Below are 23,485 nucleotides of genomic sequence, written 5' to 3' on the forward strand. Positions count from 1 at the left end.
TTATTATGTTTGGAAATGTGATATGACAAGTTTGTTGTACCACCGGTATAAGTCAGTTCGCCTAGCATGTTTTACAAACTTCTTTTCTCTCATTTCCAATTGAAATACCAAAGTATTTCCTAACACTGGAAGGAAATTTGTGGAATTGTATATTGGCGCAACTCGTTTCAACCTTTAATGAAATTAATGTTTAGTGTCATAATTGTTAAAAGAAAATTAAACATGTTTTCAGAACTAATGTTCATGTTTTTATGGGTGTCTTGATAAAAGATTCATGGTTTAATTTGTGAATCGCAAGTGCTGAATCATCAATTGGATCAGATCATCACCTAAGCGACAATCCACACCCCTATTAATAGATCTGTATTTATAATGGCAGGCTACAGATTTTCATTATGAACAATTTAGTTTTTGTAAAACTTGGGGTAGGTAGTAAAGGAATATTTATTATTTTATAAAAACATCAAAGTTTTCCACCTTAACCATTTATTTCATAGAACTGTAATTTGTTGTCTTTATCTATTCCTTCTTAACACTGCTCATGACGTGACATGTAAGACACTTCATTTATAATACTGGCATTCAGTGGGGGTCAGTCATGTCATTTCCCTGTAAGTCACTAAGTGTAACCAGGTCTAAATTTTAATCCATACATATCACATTATTTTTGATCAAATTAATTCAGATACAGTTGTAAACATCTATCGTAAAAAATAATAATTTGTTAAACTTACACCACTACATGGTTTAAATAAGATGTTTACTATTTACTGATTTTCAGAAATTTAAGCAGAATGGCATAAATTTGTCAAAGATCACATAGACTGCATTGAATTTAACTGCTGCTCTGTATCGCTTGTTTAAAGAGGAATAGCAGTAAAACTGAAGTTGTAGTTAGACAACCAAAACCGTTTGTTTCAATTCTTAAAGTAAAGGGATAAAAAATTAGACTGATGATTCAGAAAGTCATTTTTATCCTAAGTATGGGCCGATTGAGATTTTCTTGAGCTAATTAATCAATTTTGGAGCAAATTGGCTCACTGGCTCAGGGAGTGCATTAGTCCCTGTCTGCATGAGCTCTATAAACATGTGCTTGGTTGTTCAATGTAAGAAAAAAAAGTGAGACAGACTAGGTTAACCAAATATCAGGGCTATTTGTGTACTTCTGTAATCTTTTGTATTAAATTAACGTCAAAGCTTAGTTATCACTGACATTAGAGTTATCAATAAGGTTTTATATATTTATATTCAGTATATTCCATGCAATGTATTCTCTTTTCAGGGTTTAGATAAGATAAATTGTAGGAACCTTCCATCAACCAGCTGAACATGGCGAACTCAACCGCGTTGCTTAGCAACACTCTAGTAGCAACCATGGAAACCAATATAACAAACAGCACAGTCACCCATTCAGGGGCACTATCTATAGATAACCTTTATCCAGCCATATTTCAGTGCTTCACTATTATTCTTGCTGGTTATATTGCCGGGAGGGCTGACCTGATCACCCAGTCTCAGGGTCAAGGAATAGGGACATTTGTTGGAAAATTTTGTTTGCCAGCCTTGTTGTTCAAAAGCATGGTTGAGCTGAACTTCGATCAAGTGAATTGGTACTTTTTACTAGGAATAGCAATCTCAAAAACAGGCGTGTTTTTAATAGTGGTGGTATTGACTTTGCTTATACGTAGACCGATGCATTTAGGGTATGCTGGGATGTTTGCTATATTTGCCACTCAGAGCAATGATTTTGCTCTTGGGTATCCTATTTGTAAGTCCTACATATGATATATATTATCATTTATATATTTTATTTTTCAATTTTACTTAATTTTTTCCTTGAAATAGTGAGGAAGCTATCCAGCTAGCTTATGGAACGTCGATGGTTCTACTAAGTTCATGCCTGAAATAATGCACAGAAGGGCACTTGAGTTCTTCCTCCACCAGTAAAGCTGGAACGTCACCATATGACCATAACTGTGTTGGTGTGACGTAAAACCCAATCAATTAAACAACAAATCCTTGAAATAGATATAACATGTATACTGAAACAAAAAAGAAACTTTCTCCAAGTTTGAATGTAGATATGTTAGTACAGTTTTTCAATCCTTTTGAAACTCGATTTTTACGGTGAATAAACATATCGGGCTTTTATACGGGGATTAGCTGACCGATTTTGCAAACAAAACGAGTTTTACAAGCTACTACATGTATATAAGTGTGTACATCTAAGTAGTACCCTTGAACAACTGGCACATACTTTGCGAAAGTTTCTTTTTTGGTTCAGTATATAAGATTCTTAAAGACATAAATGATATCATTCAAATTACACTATCCTGTTGCTATTAAATTGAGATTTCTAAATAATTGGCATGCTATATTACGTTGATTTTATTTAACATAATAATTTTGATATTTGACTTTTGAAATTTTGATTTTTTAACACAGTTACTAAAGATTGCCTACTGGTCTTTGATTTAGTATTTTATTACACTGTTACTTTTATAAAAAAAACATGTCTATTTTTTAAAAATATGACAATTTTATGTATAAAGAACATGACAGCTTTATATTATGAAAAACATTACAATTTTATGAAAGAACATGACAAATGTGTGTAAGGATTTTATGTTAGAAGAGACCATTTTATGTTTATTTTTGCAGTGAAAGCTTTGTATTCGGAGAGCAACCCGGAATATTTGCAATATATCTATCTTATTGCACCAATCTCCTTGCTTTTCCTAAATCCGGTTGGATTCACCATGTTGGAGATACACCGACGTAACGCTGATGTGTCACAGCGCAGCGGAAAATGTCACCTGGTACTACATGTGACCAAAGATGTACTGTCCAATCCTATTGTCTTCATGGTGCTTATCGGGATAGCCGGCAACTTCCTGTTCAAACAGAATGTGCCCACAGTGATTGGAGACATTCTTGAAGTTCTTGGTAAGATTGCTCTTTAAATTTTTTTTTTATTTTCTTATTTAATTTCATCTCAAAACTTGGTAAGAACCGATTTGATATCATATTTCTTTATTATTGAGGAAGGGAGTGTAAAGATAATTTGAGCCGCGTCACGACAAAACCAACATAATGGGTTTGCGACCAGCATGGATCCAGACCAGCCTTGGCATCCGCGCAGTCTGATCAGGATCCATGCTGTTTGCTTACAGACTTTATAACATGTAAAGAAACTGATAGCGAACAGCATGGATCCTGATCAGACTGTGCGGATGCGCTGGCTGGTCTGGATCCATGCTGGTCGCAATCCCATAATGTTGGTTTTGTCGTAACGCGGCTCATTTGTTTGAATAAGAAAGAAATTAATAATTTGATTGACTATATTTGTTGCAAAATTCTTTGCTTTGTTCAAATACTTTCGTATTGCTGATATCTACATGTGCATAAAGTTGAGTAATTAAATGTTTAGATTCTTACAGCAGGTGAATAACCCACCATTAATATGCAACAATTTAATAAGTTATATCTTGGTGTAGTTTCATTTTCATTGTTCCAGCATGAATGTGGAGGTCAGGATAATAACAATATTATATTACAAATTTTCAGGAAATGCATACAGTGCTACAGCTTTGTTTTATCTTGGGTTGAGCCTGGTGGGTAAAGTTCAAGGTCAACTGGGAGTCAATCTCATTGGTCCAATGCTTCTGATAGGAGCAAAAACGTAAGAATTTCTGTTGAACATTTACTTTATAATGATACCATATTATGATAGATAATGGTTGGTTATTTTTATGCACTTGCACTTTTGAATAAAATCAAAGACGGCAAAATGAATTTTTTTGCCCAGGTTGTCCAGTAGCCTGTACAGACAAACTTTTCCAGATTTTGTTTTATTTATATCATACGGACTAGTAAAGAATACAGACCAGTTAAGCAAAATTTGATTTTACCAGCCATGAGAATAATACAAACTAGTAATAGTTAACAGTGTAAGGTAACTAAAAGTTTTTTTGTCTAAAAATAGATTAGCTCAGATCAACATAGCAAAGGTATTCAAATCTATTTATATCATAATCTTCAAAATGATAATGAACTGTTTAGTCTTAAACAGATATTCTTGGATGCTTTCTTTGTTTAGTTAAAACATATGATATGCTATTGAGCTTGGCTATGAAGAAAACCTATTGCATAAATGAACAACTGGCAAGTCCATTCCATTGAATTACCAGTATTCACAAAATTAAACAAATAGGATTAATATAGTATTGAATCTAAAGCCTTTTTGATGTATGTTGATTCATTAAAACATCTCTGACTATTTTTCTATTTCAGGCTTTTACTTCCTTGTATTACATGGCAAGTTGTTGGTGCCCTTGAAATGAACCAGATGAATAACTCCAAACCTCTCAGTATGTATGGCTTCCTGTATGGGACGTTTCCAACAGCGCCCTCTGTGTTCCTCTACGCTAGTCATTTCTCAGTGGCTCAGGACATTGTGAGTAAAGTTGTATAATTATGTTATGTAAGAATTTGTGACTTTCATAGTTGAAACGTATAATTTGCTAAACAAGTCAATAACTGACTGAATCACTCACCTTTTACCTAAGTAGGTTCCAATGTAGCATAGTAATGTTGAATACTGTTACATTTGATAGCAGTGATTTTCCTGCTTATATAACAGACTCCAATAAAAGGCCTCTTCCCAATTGAAATTTTCTTTAAAATCATGCTGTTTTCCCAAAAATCTGAACTTAAACCTGCTTTTTTTACTTCCCTAAATAAGCAATCTTAGTGATAAATTTTCCCAAAATCAAGTGGCTAAGGCCTCTTCCCAATTAAGTGAAAAAAATCACTGGATAGTTATCAATCTGACCCCTTATCTGAATAGAGAGAGCATCAGGTTTGCTGTCAAGGGGACGCTGGTTAGATCCTTAAACAAACCAAAAGTTCTCCATGACAGTTGATCTAGGACATTTAGTGTCTCATGTACAGCTAATCCAGAAATGATGTCGTATAAGTAGTCAGTTACTTGCAGAGAATTTGGTAACTACTGGTTAGTTATCATGGACCGAGCTAAGGTGGACTGACTTTAGAGATATGACTAAAAAAATATGTTAAAATCAGTGTGAAATCAACCTAACAAAAAAGCTTAACAATTGCTATATAAGTAGGACTTTTACTTTGTTGGTGTGACTTAAAACAAAACCAAAAAAAAAAAAAACCCAACAGCAGCAAAAATTACAGACTTTTAGAGTGACATAATGCCCATCCAGTGGTATTACTCTATAGTGAGTGTACAGGTGAAGTGAAAATAACAGTTCACATTTTGCCATAATTTCTTTAAATTTTATAACTTACTTGGCTTGAATGATAAAAAAACTCACTTTACCTTAGGAAATTTCTATTAATATCCATCAGAATTTACCTGTAATATTCATTTGATAAAAAGAGTAGGGCAGTCTTTTTTATATTTTAGGCAGATTTGTATTTTATCCTTAACATGTTTCAGTATCAACTGTTAGTCAATCACTATTAAAACAGTAAATCTTTAGAAATATGTAGTCCATTCAGCTGAACTTGACAATGGAAATTTGAGCATAATGTCATGCACAAGTTTATATCATGCATAAATTTTTGCATTTATTTTTGTAGGTAGCTACAGGTATGGTAGCATGTACGTTCCTGTCGGCACCTCTGATGTTTGTATCAGCTAAGATGATGACTGTTGTAGTAAACAGTGAGATGGACTACAAAGCCTTGCTAGTGGATACATCCTTTGATCTCAGTGTTGTATCTCTCGTGTGCAATGTAAGTTGTTAATTCTTTTATCCCTCTGTGACCCCAAAGTGATTAACCTGTGCTACCATAATAGAGCTAGACCAGTTTGACAAGGCTTTGGTTTTTGCTCACCCCTGCAGTCTGACCAGGCTCTATACTGTTGCCTGATTAACTTGATATCCTCTTAATTGATAAATTCTCATAAATTCAGTAGGCTAAGTGTTAAAACTGAGGTCCTTCAAAAAAGGAAGGGGCCATCCGTTAAAATTTGGGAAAGTAACACTGTTTTTTTTGCAGGAAAACGCCTGTAAATGGACATTTATAGAAGGGATAAAAAAGGGCGGGATTATGACAGGTTTAAGAAGGAACTATTTTCTTTAGAGTAAAGATTAGAATTACTGTGTTTAAACTTTGTCACTGCTTTTACGTACAGGTTTGGATTTTCTTCGTGATTTGTCTCAGCAGACGACATAAAAAGATGCCACATCACTTCCTTTTGTGTCTAGTATTTTGTCAGGTAAGAGATAATGACTTTTATCAAAATATCTTCACCATGTATCATGTCTCTATGGTTTGCTGTTTTCATCTCTTTGCCTTACCAATTTTATCTTATAAAATTACAGTATAACATTGAGAATCCTGGTCACGGCACCAATATCGAGAATCATAATATGTGTAATACTGTGAAATCATTATTATTCGTGGGGCACTAATTTTCGTGGTTTTCGTGGATAGGTCAATCCACGAATTTAAGACCCGACGAAATTTTATCTCAACATATACTTTTTACCATTTCTCTGTTCCATTTATCACAACATGCGTCGGCGCTTTTCCGGCCGATTCTTGTGGTACATGTTTGAATGTATACTAATAATCAGGTCAGTGACAAATTAGATCCATAAAATTTTTAATTTAGTTTTGCAAAATTTAAGAAACTTGAAAAAAAATCGATTGTATATCTTCGATTTGCTGTCATAAATGTTCGTCGCATATAAACATCAGGGGGACTACTAGTACTTGATCGCTATAGGCTACTTGATTGTATTAGCTAGAATACTTTGCATAATCGAGTAAATATGGGATCTTTACACGACTAGTGTTTATATGATCCATTTAAATAAATTTCAATGTGAATTTGTGTGACTGCTACTCCGAAAATATCAAAGAAGCCGTCGTCTTTTTACTAGACACACACATACATATCTAACTGTATTTAGGCACTTATTCTGATTAATTTATATGCATATAAATTTACACAGTCGATGTGACGTAGTGTGTAGTTTTGGACCGATTCGCTGGTTAAAAAGTGGCAGATATCGTATAATTTAGGCGATGTTTACATTGGCGAATTATAGGGACAGTGTTACCAATGGAGCTGCTTATCATGGCACACAAACGTGTTAATTGCTATCAATTATCGGCAGTAACATTGTTATTGCCAAAGGCAAGGATTAAATTAATTGACAAGAGTTGTGTTATATACACGCGGTAAGTAAAACAGCGCGGTGATTAAGTGAAAGATTACTTTCCATTGCTTTTTTTACAAGAAAATGAAAATCCACGAATTTAAGAACCCACGAAAATGCCAGTTTTGATAAAACCACGAAATTTCATGCCCACGAATACAAATGATTTCACAGTATAAGAATATGTCTCTCCAGGTTCGTACCTTAATTGTAGTATGTAAACATAAAGTAAACAGGATGTGATGTCTACAACATAACATATAAATAACAGTAGACATCGTAGCACTTAAATGCATATTTGACAATTCATGTAGGTGTTGAAATAATTACCGCAGCAAGTAAAAAATGCACTGTACATGATTATGTAACAAGATATATACAAGATGAACTTTCAATTCCCCAAGTTGCAGCCTTCTCTCGTCCTTAAATACAAATTTCTGGAAAATTTTAGTAAATAAAACAATCTTCCAAACTTGTGTCAAATATTTATCAGGAAAAAATGATCTATATGATATAATAATATTATATTTTATCTTTTTATTTTATTTGAGAATATTACACCACAATAGTAACCTCAGAGTTGTTGCCCTTGACTTTGTTAAGAATTAAGGTATTTTGTACTTTGCTCCTTTAGTGTAGGAATGAAATTACCGAAAGGTATATGAATCTCCATTTGGATGGCTTGTTATATATTTTGGTTTTGTATGTACCATCAGAGTTATAGCCCTTGATGTAGCCCTTATTGAATGATGGTAATCTCACTACCTAATTTGTCTCTTTGTGTTATATAAGAAGTATTATATGTATAAAACAATGTATTTTCTGTATTTTTTTCAGACATTATCTTGTATTGGAATGATCATATATGATGGACTAGACACTAAGATAGCATGGGAGCACTACACACAGTTCATCATACTGATTGTCGGAGTTTTGTCGAGTCGATGTTTCACTGCCGTGTTGTCCGTGGTCTTGTACCTGCTTCATTGCAGAAGTCTCTGCTTTGTACTGCGGTTCAAAATCTGGTTTTACCTGTTTGGTTTTGGGTAGGTACAATATGCATAAAATCTAGAATTACTTACGTTTGTAATGGTCCCCTTGTGGCTGGGGGTTGCCTATAAGGGTTGTGGCATCAGAATTGCTGCTACTGTTTATCCCTGCGTGATCATAAGAGGCTAGTCAATGGGTTTGAATTACTGGAGTCTATGCATTTCTAAGCTCCAGCAGGTGAGAGGATTTTAACCCCTGGTGTTGCTGTAATTTTGTAATACTTGAGGGTAAAAAACTTCTTTGGAAATTCTTGTTTCAACGCCATATGACCTAAATGATGTTGGTGTGCCGTAAAACCAAATAAAAGAAACATTTGTAATGGGTTGTATCTTGAATAAAATGTTAGTTTACCTCATGTAAGTGTTACCCATTGTTGTATTTCTTTATTTGGTGCACATGTTTTATTAAATAATGGTACTTTTACTATTTCACCTTGTTGCACTTATTTTTGTATGATCAATGTATAGGCAGCCATAATAGTAAAAATAAAGATACCAGAAATCAAAGTTTTTTCAAAAATTACCATGATAAATAGGTTTTTCATGAGAAAAATATCCGGTTTTCCTTTTTTTTTCTTCTTACTTCAACAAATATGAGGAATCATGTTATGTTAATCACTGTTTTGATATATTACAAAATTATATATATATATATATATATATATATATATATATATATATATATATATATATATATATATATATATATATATGTATAGTTAAAGATACTCTATATGTGATGTAAATGTACATTGTATGATGTTTTATAATTGGCATATTCTATTTATAGACTACCAGTGTTTACGACGGGAATGTTGTTGTTGCTAGGGAAACATCACATGCATGATGAAATAGATCCATCGTTTCACTATGGGGTAGATCAGGTATGTGTCCAAATAATTATTATCCCCCGCCGATGGAATCAGGAGGGGGATATAGTTTTGGCGATGTCCGTCCGTCCGTCCTTCCGTCCGTCCATCCGTCCGTCCGAATTTCGTTTCTGGAGTAGTTCTCTGCAACTAATGGCTGGAATTCAACGAAACTTTATGGGAATGTTGATCAGCATGTGAAGTTGTGCACCTGGGTATTTTCGTCTGGATATTTTTAGTATTTTTAGAGTTATTGCCCTTGACTTAGTAAAATTTTGTAATTTTCAACTTGTGTCGCATGTAACTCAAAAAGTATTTGACCTAGAGTCATGAAACTTTACAGGAATGTTGATCAGTATGTGTAGTTGTGCACCTGGGTATTTTCGTCTGGATATTTTTAGTATTTTTAGAGTTATTGCCCTTGACTTAGTAAAATTTTGTAATTTTCAACTTGTGTCGCATGTAACTCAAAAAGTATTTGACCTAGAGTCATGAAACTTTACAGGAATGTTGATCAGTATGTGTAGTTGTGCACCTGGGTATTTTCGTCTGGATATTTTTAGTATTTTTAGAGTTATTGCCCTTGACTTAGTAAAATTTTGCAATTTTCAACTTGTGTCGCATGTAACTCAAAAAGTATTTGACCTAGAGTCATGATACTTTACAGGAATGTTGACCAGCATTTGTAGTTGTGCACCTGGGTATTTTCATCTGGATTTATTTAGTATTTTTAGAGTTATTGCCTTGACTTAGAAAATGTTTGCAATTTTCAACATGTGTCGCATGTAACTCAAAAAGGATTTGACATAGAGTCATTAAACCTTATTGGAAAGTTGCTCAGCATATTTAGTTTGTTCCTGGGGTTTCGCTTGTGGATTTATCCAGTATTTGTAGAGTTATTTCCCTTGATTTAGTAAAAACTGTTTCATTATGTTGTTATTTGATTCTTGAGTGCTTGAGTTAGAATCGACCAACTTAAAAGGAATAATGATCAACATCACTAAATTACAGGAATAATGATTCACCTCACTGTGAAGCTATGAACCTGGGACTTTGCATGTGGATTTTTTTCAGTTTTGTTAGAGTTATTGCCCTTGAATTACAGTAGTATAAATTTGCAATTTTCAACTTTGGGTTTGCTTGGGGATTTATTCAGTATTTGTAAAGTTCTTGCCCTTTACTTAGTAAAAAGATTTTTAGTTTTCAAAAAATATTTGACCTAGAGTCATAAGATTGACAGAACAGTGACGCGGTGGGGGCACCCGTGTCCTATGGACACATTTCTAGTTTTTATTAAAGAAGAATTAAAATGATTTGTTACAATAACATTTAAAAATATTTGAAAATTTCGTCGTGCGTCGTCAGCAATTTCTTTAAACAACATCTCCTCAGAAACAAATGACTGCACAGCAACCAAACTTTACAGGAATGATCCTAGGGTGGTCCCCTGCCAAAGTTGATCAAATGGTTCCGGTCTGTTGCATAAGTAGGTCACAGGGCCAGAAAAGGAGTTTCAAAAATGCAAAATTAAAAAATCTGGTCTGAAAGTACAAGGCCTAGAGCTTTGATATTTGGTATATGATATAACCTATAGGTCCTCTACCAAAATTGTTCAAATTTTAGCCCTAGGGTCAAAATTGGCCCCACTCCAGGGGGTCATAGATTTTCCTTATATGTATATAGTGAAAACTTAAAAATTCTTCTTGTTTGAAGGTACAAGGCTTCAAGTTCAAAGAATATTACAGTTTATGCCATGATTAATATATAAATAAAGCCTTATGTCTTCAGTTGTTGTGTTAATAATAACCAGTACTCGGCGGGGGATATAAATTCAACGAATTTGCTTGTTATGTTAATGCTGAAATTTCTCTGTTATGTACGAAAATCCTATATAAAATTTTGATTTTCTTTTCAAACATTAAATTTCATCAGTTGTACATCTATTTAGTATGCTAATGTCAGCATTAAAACAATTGAATTTCTGTTGTGTTAAGTTGAACATCTTATGAATGTTGGTGGTAAAATTTTGGAGAGGAATTTTAATGGTAATGAAAAGTTTACACCATTTACAACAGTTAAAAGTTTAAATGAAATATTAGATGGCTATGTTAGTGAAAAGAGATTAAACTTCTCTTGTGGCTGAGGGGTTGCTTTTAATGGTTGAGGCTTCAAAATTGCAGCCACTGTTTATCCCTGTGTGATTGTAAGTGGCGAAAAATGGGTTCAAATTACAGGAGTCTGTGTATCTCTTAGCTCCATCAGGTGACATGGTTTTGACTCCTGGTATTGCTTTAAAGTTTGTAACACCAGAGGTTAGACAAATTCATCTTTTCTGTTTCGGTGGCATATAACCTAAATTATGTAAAACCAAACAAAAGAAACAAACAAAAGATTTAACTGGAATGTTAGTGGTGATTAATTGGGCAGGTCAGAAATGCAAGTTTTGAAAGATTGGACAGAAATATTTTACATCAATATGTGTGTGATTTATCATTAAGATATTCCGTTATTTAGAAGGTTTTAAATTTGTATACTTGACTGTTATATTTGCTAAATATATTTTTTCTATTGCTGAATGGTCATAATAATTATATTATCACTTTAGTGCAGTAACAGGTTAACCCCTTATATAACTAAATAAAAGTTAACATGTTACTGCTTTAAAGTGACGATTTATAAACCACATATATTTAACATTTTATTACAGGCTGTGCTATCTGTTGTTATATTGAGTGTTTGTTCAGTTATCAATATCACGTTCCTCGTGCTACAACAGAGAAATTCTCGCCATCATAAAGCTAAACATGACATCAAGGTCAGGTCAAAGGTCAAAAGGTCACGACATAGAGGTCAAGGTGATGAGGAGTCAGTTACAGATAGACTTCTCCCAGGTAAGCAATATGTAATAATAACAATAAGAAGTAGGTCAATAAGAAGTAGATCAATGTAAGATTCAATGCAACTTTTTCACAGATATAAAGCAATATGTTATTAAACAAAAAGAAGTAGGTCAATGTAAGGGTCAAGGTAACTTTTTCACAGATATAAAGCAATATGTTATTATGCCCCCACTTCAAAGAAGAGGGAGTATATTGCTTTGCATTTGTCTGTCCGTCGGTCCGTAGACAAAATGGTTTCCAAATGATAACTAAAGAACCAGCAAATGACCCCTATTGATTTTGGGGTCAAGGGGGTCAAAGGTCAAGGTCACATTGACCTTGTAGGTAAAAACGGTTTCCGATCAATAACTAAAGAATGCTTAGGCCTAGGAACTTCAAACGTGGTATGATGATTGGTCATGACCAGCAGATGACCCCTATTGATTTTGGGGTCAAGGGGTCAAAAATCAAGGTCACATTGACCTTGTAGGTAAAAATGGTTTCCGATCAATAACTAAAGAACGCTTAGACCTAGGAACTTCAAACTTGGTATGATGATTGGTCATGACCAGCAGATGACCCCTAATGATTTTGGGGTCAAGGGACTAAGGTCAAGGTCTCATTGACCTTGTAGGTAAAAACGGTTTCCAATCAATAACTAAAGAACACTTAGGCCTTGGAACTTCAAACTTAGTATGATTATTGGTCATGACCAGCAGATGACATCTATTGATTTTGGAGTCAAGGGGTCAAAGGTCAAGGTCATATTGACCTTGTAGGTAAAAAGGGTTTGCCGATCAATAACTTAAGAACACTTAGGCCTAGAAACTTCAAACTTAGTATGATGATTGGTCATGACCAGCAGATGACCCCTATTGATTTTTGGGTCAAGGGGTCAAAGGTTAAGGTAACATTGACCTTGTAAGTAAAAACGGTTTCCGATCAATAACGTAAGAACGCTTAGGCCTAGGAACTTCAAACTTGGTATGATGATTGGTCATGACCAGTATTGATTTTGGGGTCAAGGGGTCAGTGTCATATTTACCTTGTACTTAATGACGGTTTCTGACCAATAACTCAACAACTCAAGTTGCCTTGGTTGATATTTTTATATTAAACTAAAAATGCTTTTGGTATACACATTTGAAGGTCTTATGTAATATAACAACTTGGCTGTCATTAATGAGGCCCACATGATTCATAAAATTTATGCATATATTATTTGGTAAGATTTGAAATACATTACATTGCTGCACACAACCTATGGGGTCACAATAATTATTACCTTGTGACTAGTCATGATCAGTAGATACTAGATAACCCTTATTATTAATTTTTTGTTCACTGGGTCAGAAGTCATGCATAATAACCAGATCACATGACTAATTGGCTGCCGATAGGGGGCATACATGTTTTACAAACATATCTTGTTATAAGAATAAAAAGCAGGTCAATGTAAGGGTCCAAGTAACTTTTTCACAGATATAAAATAACAATAAGAAGTAGGTCAATGAAAAAGGTCAAGATAATTTTTTTTACAGATCTATCAGAAATTCTTTATCAGTTTTAAAGACTGAAATTTTAAAATGATAAATTCTTTGTCAAAATGCTTTACAGTTAAACACTTTATTTTAAAAATAATTTGATGTAAGTGTACGGTGTTACAGATAGACATGATATTAGTCCCCTGTTAAAGTTATGGTTGTCTGGTTATAAAAAAAAATTCAATATTTGGGTTAAAAATTGTAAAAGTGCTTTTATTTTAATGAAATCATAATGTAATGATGAATATCATGGATATGAATTGACATTTCATGAAGTGCCAATCATAAAAATTATGGATGTTTAAAAAAGCATATTGAATTGAAATAGTTGGATATTGGTTCAAGAGATGTAGTATGTCATAACTTAATATAATATTTAATAGTATTTAAGCTAGTTTGCTAATACTTGATGTAAATGTGAGTAATTACTGCAAAATCATTATTATACGAGGGGCACTAATTTTACTAATTTTCGTGGTTTTCGTGAATAGGTCAATCTAAGAATATAAAATCCAACAAAATGTCATTTCATCTGCTGTAAGATCATTTTGCATTGCATTATTTACATTTTACATTTTGGAGAAATAGACAGGCCACAAATTTAAGAACCCATGAAAATGTTCTTGTGACAAAACCTTGAAATTTCATGCCCATTAAATGAATGGGCATTAAATTAAATGAGTTCACAGTTTATGACAATATTTTGATTATTAATGCATGCAAGTAACAGTTGTGTTTGTTTGTTTTATGTTGGGACAAAATTTTTTTTCGATTGTTTTGAATTGTTCTTTATTTAGAAGATGAGGAAATTCCAAGCCCTCAGCACACACAGAGTAGCAGTAGAACCAAGCTTCTACCTGATGAAGATGTGAATAATGACAATAGGAGATACAAATCAATGTCGTGTTCTGCTTGCACAGAGGACTGTGAGGTTAATTTATACAAACATACAGGTATTGTTTATTACATTCTAACATGATCTACATTTTTCCTTTGAATGCAGAAGGATCAAAAGTGTGTGTTATTATGCAATAAAATCACTGTTGACGTTCTATATTTAGACATGTGACATATCCTTTTGACATGTGAGGTAACTTAAAAGAAATGCAATGTACTGAAAATAAGTGCGAAATTAAAAAAAGGCGCCATTTAGCTTGATATTAGGAACGGCAGCATTTATGTGTTGATACCATGTTAGAATCAAAATAATGTATTCAAATCAGTAATTTTTTATTACATTTACCTAATTTATTTCGGATATCATATGGAATTAGAAGTCAGTCACTTGTGGAGAAATTATTCTTATTATTATTAAGCTTATTCTGTTTCAAATATGAAAATCAAATTGTGACATGAGGAAGAGTAATTAGTTAACATTATAACTCAAAAACTACCATCTTTCAGATATTTCTCTTAAGCATTTCTTTGTGACAATTATAAATAACAAAATATAAAGTTGAATTATTATTTCAGTTAGGCAGACTTCTACAAATATTGAAGATATAATTCCATTTCCTGAAAACATGCAACCAAATCGGTCCAAACGAAATGGTGTGAATCGTAACACTAAGAAAGTTACCGCTACTAAAGACACGCCAAAATCTGAAAGTAGTTCATCGTCATCTTCAACAAGTGATGACTCGTACTGTGATACAATACAGTCATACGAGTGTAGTAATGGAACTTGTAGTTATCAGCAGAGACGACAATGTGCCGGACTTTTACGATGTTATAATGCTTCAAGTAGAAATATACAGGTTCTTTGTTTATTTTTTTAATCTTTCATTAATTTCGAAAATATTTCTTGCGTGTAAGATGGAGTATTTGTTATTTAGTGCTTTTGCAATTATTTTCCTTTGACGTTACTGTAATGTTATATTTTTGAATCACACAGCCACAATTTGAACAACCTTTCAATTCAGTTAGTGTGAAAGGTCCTTCAGTTATTACTACATTCTGTGTTTTGGAAGATGCTAAGCTTGAAATAGATCCATCAACATTCTGCTACCTACTTGGATATCTTTCTCATTCCATTACCGTAGTGCAATAATAGGTTAATTCCTTTAAAATTAAATAGTCTTTAACCCATAACTGCACTGAATATATGGATTTTAAGATCAATTCTGCCGATTAACCACGAATTTGGTGTAAGACTGTCTTTATATTAAATTGAACTCATTCCTAGATAGTTTGATCATTGGCTGAGAGGTTCTGCCTTATGGTTTTGCTTGGGCTGTTTTTCATTAGAAGAAACCATCTTTAAGCCACCTCTTCCCCTAATAAATGCTCTGACTTAATTGGTTTTCCTACCAACAAACCTTATATTGTTCTCATATGACCTAAGCTACTAGTTTGTTGATTTGACTTGAAACTCTTGACACAAAAGACATTAGCCAAAAAACATAGACAAGCAAGTCTAAATTAACAAAGCTAAAACTATGTGACATTTTGGAAGAATGAAATAATTTAAACATTATATTTTGAAACATTAGGTTGGTGAAACAGGAGAGGTTGAGGTGAAAGTAAGACAACGCAAGGAAACAGATGAGTATCAAACTGGGAAATTCCTCATTCTACTATTGTTCCTACAAGTCTCAATGTTTATGGTGAGCTATTTAACTTTACCCCATCTTTATGGCAGACATGATAATGACATATAGATGTGTGCACCAAGTGAACACCAGATGCAATATTTTCACGAATGGCGTACACAGTCTCGAGTGAAAATAGAATAGCTAGTGTTCACGAATGAGATATATTTCAATCTTATACGGAAAACAAATAAATTTTCTTCATGCTTTAATTAAAGTGACTTCCACACAAAATAATACTTTGTTTACATTTTGCTACCTTAACAAGACTGTGAACTCAGTGCTACTATCGTCTGTATTTAAACATATAACAGACTCTAAATCCATCATTAAAGCTGCATGCCTCCAGATGAGTAAAAATATTTCAATAAAATCAAATATGAGAAATACATGTATGTACTATGAGTTTAGATAAAGTAAAATGATTCAAGATTCAAGTAATATTATAATGTTTTGTGCAGTTAATGACTGATTTTTGAGAATTAACAACTATATTTCTACTGCGTTACTAACTCAGTAAAGGCTGTTTATGCATGTCTTGGCCACTTTTTAGCTCACCTGTCACAAAGTGACAGGGTGAGCTTTTGTGATCGCTTTTCGTCCGTCGTCCGTAAACTTTTACTTTAAATGACATCTCCTCATAAACCACTGAGCCAATTTCATCCAAACTTCACAGGAATGTTCCTTTGGTGGTCACCTTTGAAAATTGTTCAAAGAATTTAATTCCATGCAGAACTCTGGTTGCCATGGCAACCAAATGACCAAATGAAAAAAACTTTAAATATCTTCTTCTAAAAAACCCAAAGAGCTAGAGCTTAGATATTTGGCATGAAACATCTTCTAGTGAGTGTCTACCAAGTTTGTTCAAATAAAAGCCATGGGGTCAAAATTGGCCCCGCCCCAGGGGGTCATTGATTTTCCCTATATGCATATAGTAAAAACTTAAAAAATCTTCTTTTAAAGAACCCAAAGAGCTAGAGCTAAGAAATTTAGCATGAAACATCTTCTAATGGGTGTCTACCAAGTTTGTTCAAATAAAAGACCTGGGGTCAAAATTGGCCCCGCCCCAGGGGGTCATTGATTTTCCCTATATGCATATAGTAAAAACTTAAAAAATCTTCTTTGAAAAAACTCAAATAGCTAGAGTTTAGATATTAAGCACGAAGCATCTTCTAGTGAGTGTCTACAAAGATTGTTCAAATAAAAGCCCTGGGGTCAAAATTGGCTCCGCCCCAGGGGACATTGATTTTCCTTATATGTGTATAGCAAAGACTTAAAAATCTTCTTTGAAAAAACCCAAATAGCTAGAGTTTAGATATTAAGCATGAAACATCTTCTAGTAAGTGTCTACAAAGTTTGTTCAAATAAAAGCCCTGGGGTCAAAATTGGCCCCACCCCGGGGGTCATTGATTTTCCTTATATGTGTATAGCAAAAACTTAAAAATCTTCTTCGAAAAATCCGAATAGCTAGAGTTCAGATATTAAGCATGAAACATTTTCTAGTAAGTGTCTACAAAGATTGTTCAAATAAAAGCCCTTGGGTCCAAACTGGCCCTGCCCCAGGTGTGTCATTGTTTTTAACTATATGTTTAAAGAAAAAAACTTGACCAGCTAGACCTTAGATGTTAAGCATGAAACATCTTCTTATGGGTGTCTACCAAGTTTGTTCAAATAAAAGCATTGGGGTTTAAACTGGCCCCGCTACGGGGCCTATATACAGGTGAGCGACTTCAGGGCCATCATGGCCCTCTTGTTGGTAATTTATGTGGTTTGTGCCATTGACAATGTGTAAATTGCTTCCTTTTGGTTATTTCACATTTATATACATTTAAATACACTTTAAAAATTTTCATGAAAATAAGCGTGAATCTGGAGGCAGCACACTTGAAAAAATTATTCAACACATGTTTGATTTTTTTAAGGAATTTTACAAATATGGGCCTTTAACATCTTAGTACGTTTTTCTCAAAGTTGATTTTCTTGGGAAAAAAATTGGCTTATCTGGCGACCTGCAGAATTCAGTGTCAAAGTTTCTTTGTTTTATATGTTTTTGTAAATGAATATGTATATGTATTATTTTCAGGGGTTATTTATCTGCCTATGGAGATTATTTAACAATAGCAAGTCAGGGATATATGTGGAACTAGAGTTTCTAGATAGTTTCCTAAACTATGGCCAGGTATGTTGAGTCTATATTTTCTGATGGTTGTCATCTGTTGATTGATCTGTTTATATGCTCCAGTAGGTCAAGTGTTAGTTTTTAATAATTTGTTTTTCCTCCTGAGACAATGAGTTAAATTGAGGGTATTGAATGAGTGTAGGTTTAAAGGGAAAGACAAGGTTAGTATAAAAACTTGATTTCAGAAAAAGTATACTATAAATAATAAATCTGCAAATTTTCTGCCGCCAAATAATAATATTAAACGAATGATAACAAAATTTAAATCGCTAAATCATCGATTTCTACAAATCAGTAAGCGCGGCCATGTTTGTGTATTGGCCGTTTAAAAACAGGTGGGCGTGATGTCATTTCCCCACATCTTTAGTTTTATGATAAATCTAGTAGAATCGTAGGGAAATATTAATATAATTAAGTATTGATTAGACAATTAAATTTTCACAGAAGGAAATTTTTTTATGGTTCAAAATACGTAACAATATCAAAAAAATGAATAAATAAAGAAACAAAAAAAAATCAACGTCTACCCGTCGCACCACTTCAGGCCAGTGATGCCCGTTACTCCAAACAATGCTATGTTCATTGAAGTCTCATCTTAATGTAATTAAACAATATTTCACAGATTTAATAAATACACATGTTATTATTTAACAAAGTTTCACAATAAAATAATGCAATTAAATAAACGAACGCACCAACGAATAATTGGCTGTTAATTATTGAACAGCGATAATTATCATTATTATAAAAATCCTACTAAAACGTGTTCTTAATAGTACATGTAATTAAATTTTTGCAGTTTGATTCTGACTTTCAAATTTAAAGGTGTGAACATATGTTATAGATCTAATTGATGTACACATTTCAAAAATATAAGCAACTCTTTTGAAAAGTAAATTTTTTAACATGTCTGTCAACGTATGATGCTGCGGCGTAATCGTTGCCTAATATGAATTGCAGGCAAAACATTTTTATTGGCTGCTCAAAAATCTAATTTGCATAATTTATTCACACAACTGCTGGTTCTTACTACTTATGTCTAATACTGTGCATTGTCCATTTTAATTGATCCTTATTTGCACCTACTGTTCCTGTCACACTGTGTACTGACGATTTTTATTGCTCCTTGTATGCCTCTGTGCCGACAGACCCCTTTTGATCATGCACAATGTTGCCCTGATTGGTTAATTACCCTTGTTAAATATTCTAATGACGAAAATAGACATCTATTTTTTTTACGCTTCATCGGTGACCTGAATGACCTTAGGGGAAATTAAGTGCCACACCGTCGAATTATGCTGTAAATAACAGCATGTCATAAAATAGCAACATATTTTTTTTTTCAGTTACCAATAATCATTTTAAATATTAAGTAGATTATGATTTTTTTTGTTTTATTGGATTAAATTTACAGGTAGTAGAAATGCGTATCTGTGTGGGAAAGGAATTGGGTAAGTAGATAACGTGTAAAAATGTTATAGGGAACTGGATAAACCCGAGAATATGCGTACATTGTAATTACAGGGAATGGGCAATCTTTTGCTGTTGGTACCAGTTTTGACTGGGTGCCTAAATAACCTAACGGGCAGTTTTGTTTTCTTACGATATTAGTCTGGCTGCCGATTTTCCTGCGCCATTCTCACCATTCTCATTTTTAGCGTCAATGGCGGAAAATTGCGTCCTCAGTAGATCTTTGCATATTGGATTTAGTTGATATTTTTACGCTGAAAAAAAGATACATGACCGGCGATGTACCCTATTCGGACAGCTTGTCTAGCGAAAATTAAGTACAAAATAAAAGGATATATCGTCAATTCATAGTACCCAAATTAAATTAATGGTTTATCTTTGAAAATTAAGCAGTCATTGCTTAAATCATGTGGTGGGATCATCAATCAAGCTTGAAAATCGGACAAATGATAATTAATGTCGCGGGCGTCTTCAATTAATTAATTAAAGCAATTCAGTTCCATATGATGTTTTCATAAATAATATATAATGTACGCAATAAGATTAATAAGTTCTTCACCAAGATATATTTCAGTTGTACCAGCGTGTACACCTATACCGGAAGTGGGTATAACACGTCACAATCTCGGTCTCGTCTGTCTCGCGAGAATGACAGAACGCCAAAATGGCGGCGCCCATGAACTTATTTCTCAAGTAAAAAGTAGTGTCTTAAAACACGAATTTCTCACTTATAGGGTTGATGTCAACAGAAAAACTGTCATGGTACCTCTTTTTAAATGATGAATATTTATATTAGACAGACATCAATCCAACCATTCCTATTCCTTTAATACTAAATTTATTGAATGAGTTGAATAAAATCATATGCGAGCCTCTGGAGAGCAATATATTATTGATTCAACTAGTTCAATTAATTTAGTATTGAATCTAAGTGAATATACGCACCTATTAGCTTTTTCTTTATGTTTATATTTAACGCAAATGACGTCAGGTCAAAGTGTTATTACACTAGTGAAATATCACCTTTATTAAATGGCTTTATTACAATCCATTATTATGTGATAAACGTATTTAAGTCATATTTTGTCTGATAATGTGCCATAATAATTAAATGGTTTATAATTTTTTAAGTTAAAAGTATAGAAACAAAATGTTGTTGTTTTTTTTTTTGTTGGTTTTGGCAGCTATATTGGCAGCCATCTTAAGTTTCTTTACTTAATTTATCTGGATAAAAGTGATCCCTGGGAAGCATTTAAAACAGCAAACTTTCATGAAAATTGCAGACTTGGTTTGTGAGTCCTGTACATGACTGTATATAAGCCCGGGAATAAAAACAAAACAACAACAACAAAATAACAAAAACACAGACAGTATGTGCTGAGATTGCAATGTCACATTTGGTGACACATTGAATTTCAATAAAACCATGCCATCTCTTGGACTTATTTGTTTTAGATACAATTTTAGTAAAATTGTTGTGTTGGAATATTTAAGTTTTTTTTATTGTTTAGATTTTAAATTATGTTGTTGTTGTGTTTATTTGACAGGGGTTGGTTGTATTTGCAATATTTGGGTTTGATACACGTCTGATGATTCTACCATGTATAAGAAGGTATGTTTTGATTTATGAATGGTAAGAATAAAAATGTAAACTAACATGTAATATGTATATTATGATTTTATATGCTCCTGAATCTTTTTTTTTTTTTTGGAACATATAGTTGCCAGTCAGTTCTTTCATCCTCCTGTTTAAATTACCTACAGTTTTGTCTAGCACCTTGATTAATTGACTCAGTAATCTTATATACATGTATTAAGTAGGTTGAAAGATCATATATGGACCTCTAGCTCTTGGTGAGGTTTTAGGTTGAAGTCAAATTCACTGCAATTTATTTACATTTCCCTTAAAGTTAGGCAATGATTTTAACTTTGTCAAAATGTCAGTGGCAGTAAAGATAAATGATTTGTATCTTACATAACTGCATTTTTTTACACAAGCAAAGAGTGACAATTTTAACAACTTAACATAATTTTTAATTAAACATAAAACTTTCTGTATTACAGATATATTTTGTTTATTTTACTTTGTTATCATTAGTATACCAAAATGCTTAGAATCTTAAAACATTACCTATAAGTTGCCTTGTAATACTTTTTTCCATAGTCACAGAAAATGAAGTCAACAATCCTGTAATTTTAGCCACTAAAATGTCAGCTATAAAATCTACCCATAAAACCAGTGCAGACCAAAATCAGCCAGCATATCTGTGTCATCAGATCATGGTCTGCACTGATCACTATTTAGTCAAAACATATATTGAATTTCCTCTTAAAATACACTATTCACTATTTAGTCTGTATTTATATAATATTTTGAAATTTTTTTTTACTGTCACAGATGAAAGTCAACAATTCTTTAATACCATGCCACCAGTGCAAACCAACATGCATCTGTGTCATCTAATCATGGTCTGCACTGTTCACTATTCATTCAGTATATATCTTGAAAATTTCCCCTTGAAATGAATGATAAATGGCTTCATCTATATCGAAAGATGGACAAGTCCATTTAAGATTTTAGTATGGGAAGGTAAATACTGATCACAGTCCTAGTTTTTAGACAGTATTGTTCCCGACTTTGACTGGTTTCTGACCATGACCACAGTCCTAGAAATTATCAAAATTCAGACCCAGAAATTAAACTGAATGATATTATAAATTATTCTTGTCCTAGATTTTAAACTGGGTATTTAACTGCAGGTGAATTGAGTCCCAGATATTAAACTTTAATAATATTCACTGAAAATGACCCAAAAAAATTTTGAGTCCCAGAAATTAAAGTAAATAGTCCTCGAAATTGCCTGAGTCCCAGAAACTAAACCAAATAGTCCTCGATATTGCCCCAGTCCCAGAAATTAAACCAAATGGTCCTACAAATTCATGCTAGTCCAAGATAGTGAACTTCATGTACCACAAAAAAAGTTACTTTAGTACTAGAAGTAAAACTGATTGAAACCTAACTATAAAACAAATACAAACAGTTTATAAAGATTACAAAAGTGAGTTGAATGTTTAGAAACAAATAAAAAAAAATAAAAGGAAATAAAGATAAAATTACTTGATTTATTTGTTTCAGTTAATCAGTTTTTATTTATGTAAGTTACATAAATTATTTTTTTTATCCTAAACATTCCTTGCTTTTAACCTAGCCACGCTAAATATTTGATATGGACTCATCCATCTTTTAATCTGGACAAAACCATTTATTAGTTTAAGGAAAATTTCAAAAATATATATACAGTTGACTCTCGGTAACTCGAAATCCAAGGGACTGGGCATTTTACTTCGAGAGAAACGGAATTCGAGTAACGTGGAACTGTCGCCATTACGCTGACATTCGTACATGTATATACATGTGCCTGATTAAATGTGCAAAGAAGTAGGTTTGTTATTGTTGTTAGCGGCAATGCTGCAATATTTAACCGTTGAAATGACGTTAAATCACTAACAACTACGAATTATAAATAAACAAAAATATATCATTCAAAATTTAATACATGTATATTAATATTGAAAAATAAACACACAATTATATTTGATTTAATTGATCATCGGACGAAAACGAAAGTAGCAACTATCGTGAACCGGAAGTACAAATTAATGTATGCAAAATGACGGAACATTAATTATACAAATGTC

At 33.0% G+C, this 23,485-nt stretch overlaps 1 protein-coding gene across 2 annotated transcripts; it reads left to right on the forward strand.

The window, feature by feature from the left end:
* The first annotated feature begins 1,286 nt into the window (after window positions 1-1,286).
* Window positions 1,287-21,475, forward strand: LOC132744989 (lysosomal cholesterol signaling protein-like). Of its 2 annotated transcripts, none has more exons than XM_060733817.1 (14): window positions 1,287-1,768; window positions 2,662-2,946; window positions 3,568-3,682; window positions 4,294-4,456; window positions 5,614-5,769; window positions 6,173-6,256; window positions 8,043-8,251; window positions 9,045-9,138; window positions 11,831-12,014; window positions 14,347-14,499; window positions 15,020-15,303; window positions 16,039-16,152; window positions 18,221-18,316; window positions 21,334-21,475. In XM_060733817.1, the coding sequence occupies exons 1-14, from the start codon at window positions 1,330-1,332 to the stop codon at window positions 21,421-21,423; spliced, it is 2,466 nt and encodes an 821-aa protein (XP_060589800.1). In that variant the 5' UTR covers window positions 1,287-1,329; the 3' UTR covers window positions 21,424-21,475. The 2 variants fall into 2 exon arrangements, with proteins under 2 accessions (XP_060589800.1, XP_060589798.1); XM_060733815.1 differs by having other exon boundaries at window positions 14,344-14,499; window positions 21,334-21,471.
* The last annotated feature ends 2,010 nt before the right edge of the window (window positions 21,476-23,485 follow it).

Source organism: Ruditapes philippinarum, unplaced genomic scaffold (genome assembly GCF_026571515.1).
Source record: "Ruditapes philippinarum isolate M1 unplaced genomic scaffold, ASM2657151v2 ctg8471_1_1_1_1, whole genome shotgun sequence".
Lineage (NCBI taxonomy): Eukaryota > Metazoa > Mollusca > Bivalvia > Venerida > Veneridae > Ruditapes > Ruditapes philippinarum.

Bases quoted from the DNA above. Each gene is read 5' to 3' on its own strand.
- LOC132744989 (XM_060733815.1), top strand. From the start codon at position 1,330: ATGGCGAACTCAACCGCGTTGCTTAGCAACACTCTAGTAGCAACCATG. The intron at 2,947-3,567 runs GTAAGATTGCTC...ACAAATTTTCAG, and splicing joins AGACATTCTTGAAGTTCTTG to GAAATGCATACAGTGCTACA. The intron at 3,683-4,293 runs GTAAGAATTTCT...TTTCTATTTCAG, and splicing joins CTTCTGATAGGAGCAAAAAC to GCTTTTACTTCCTTGTATTA.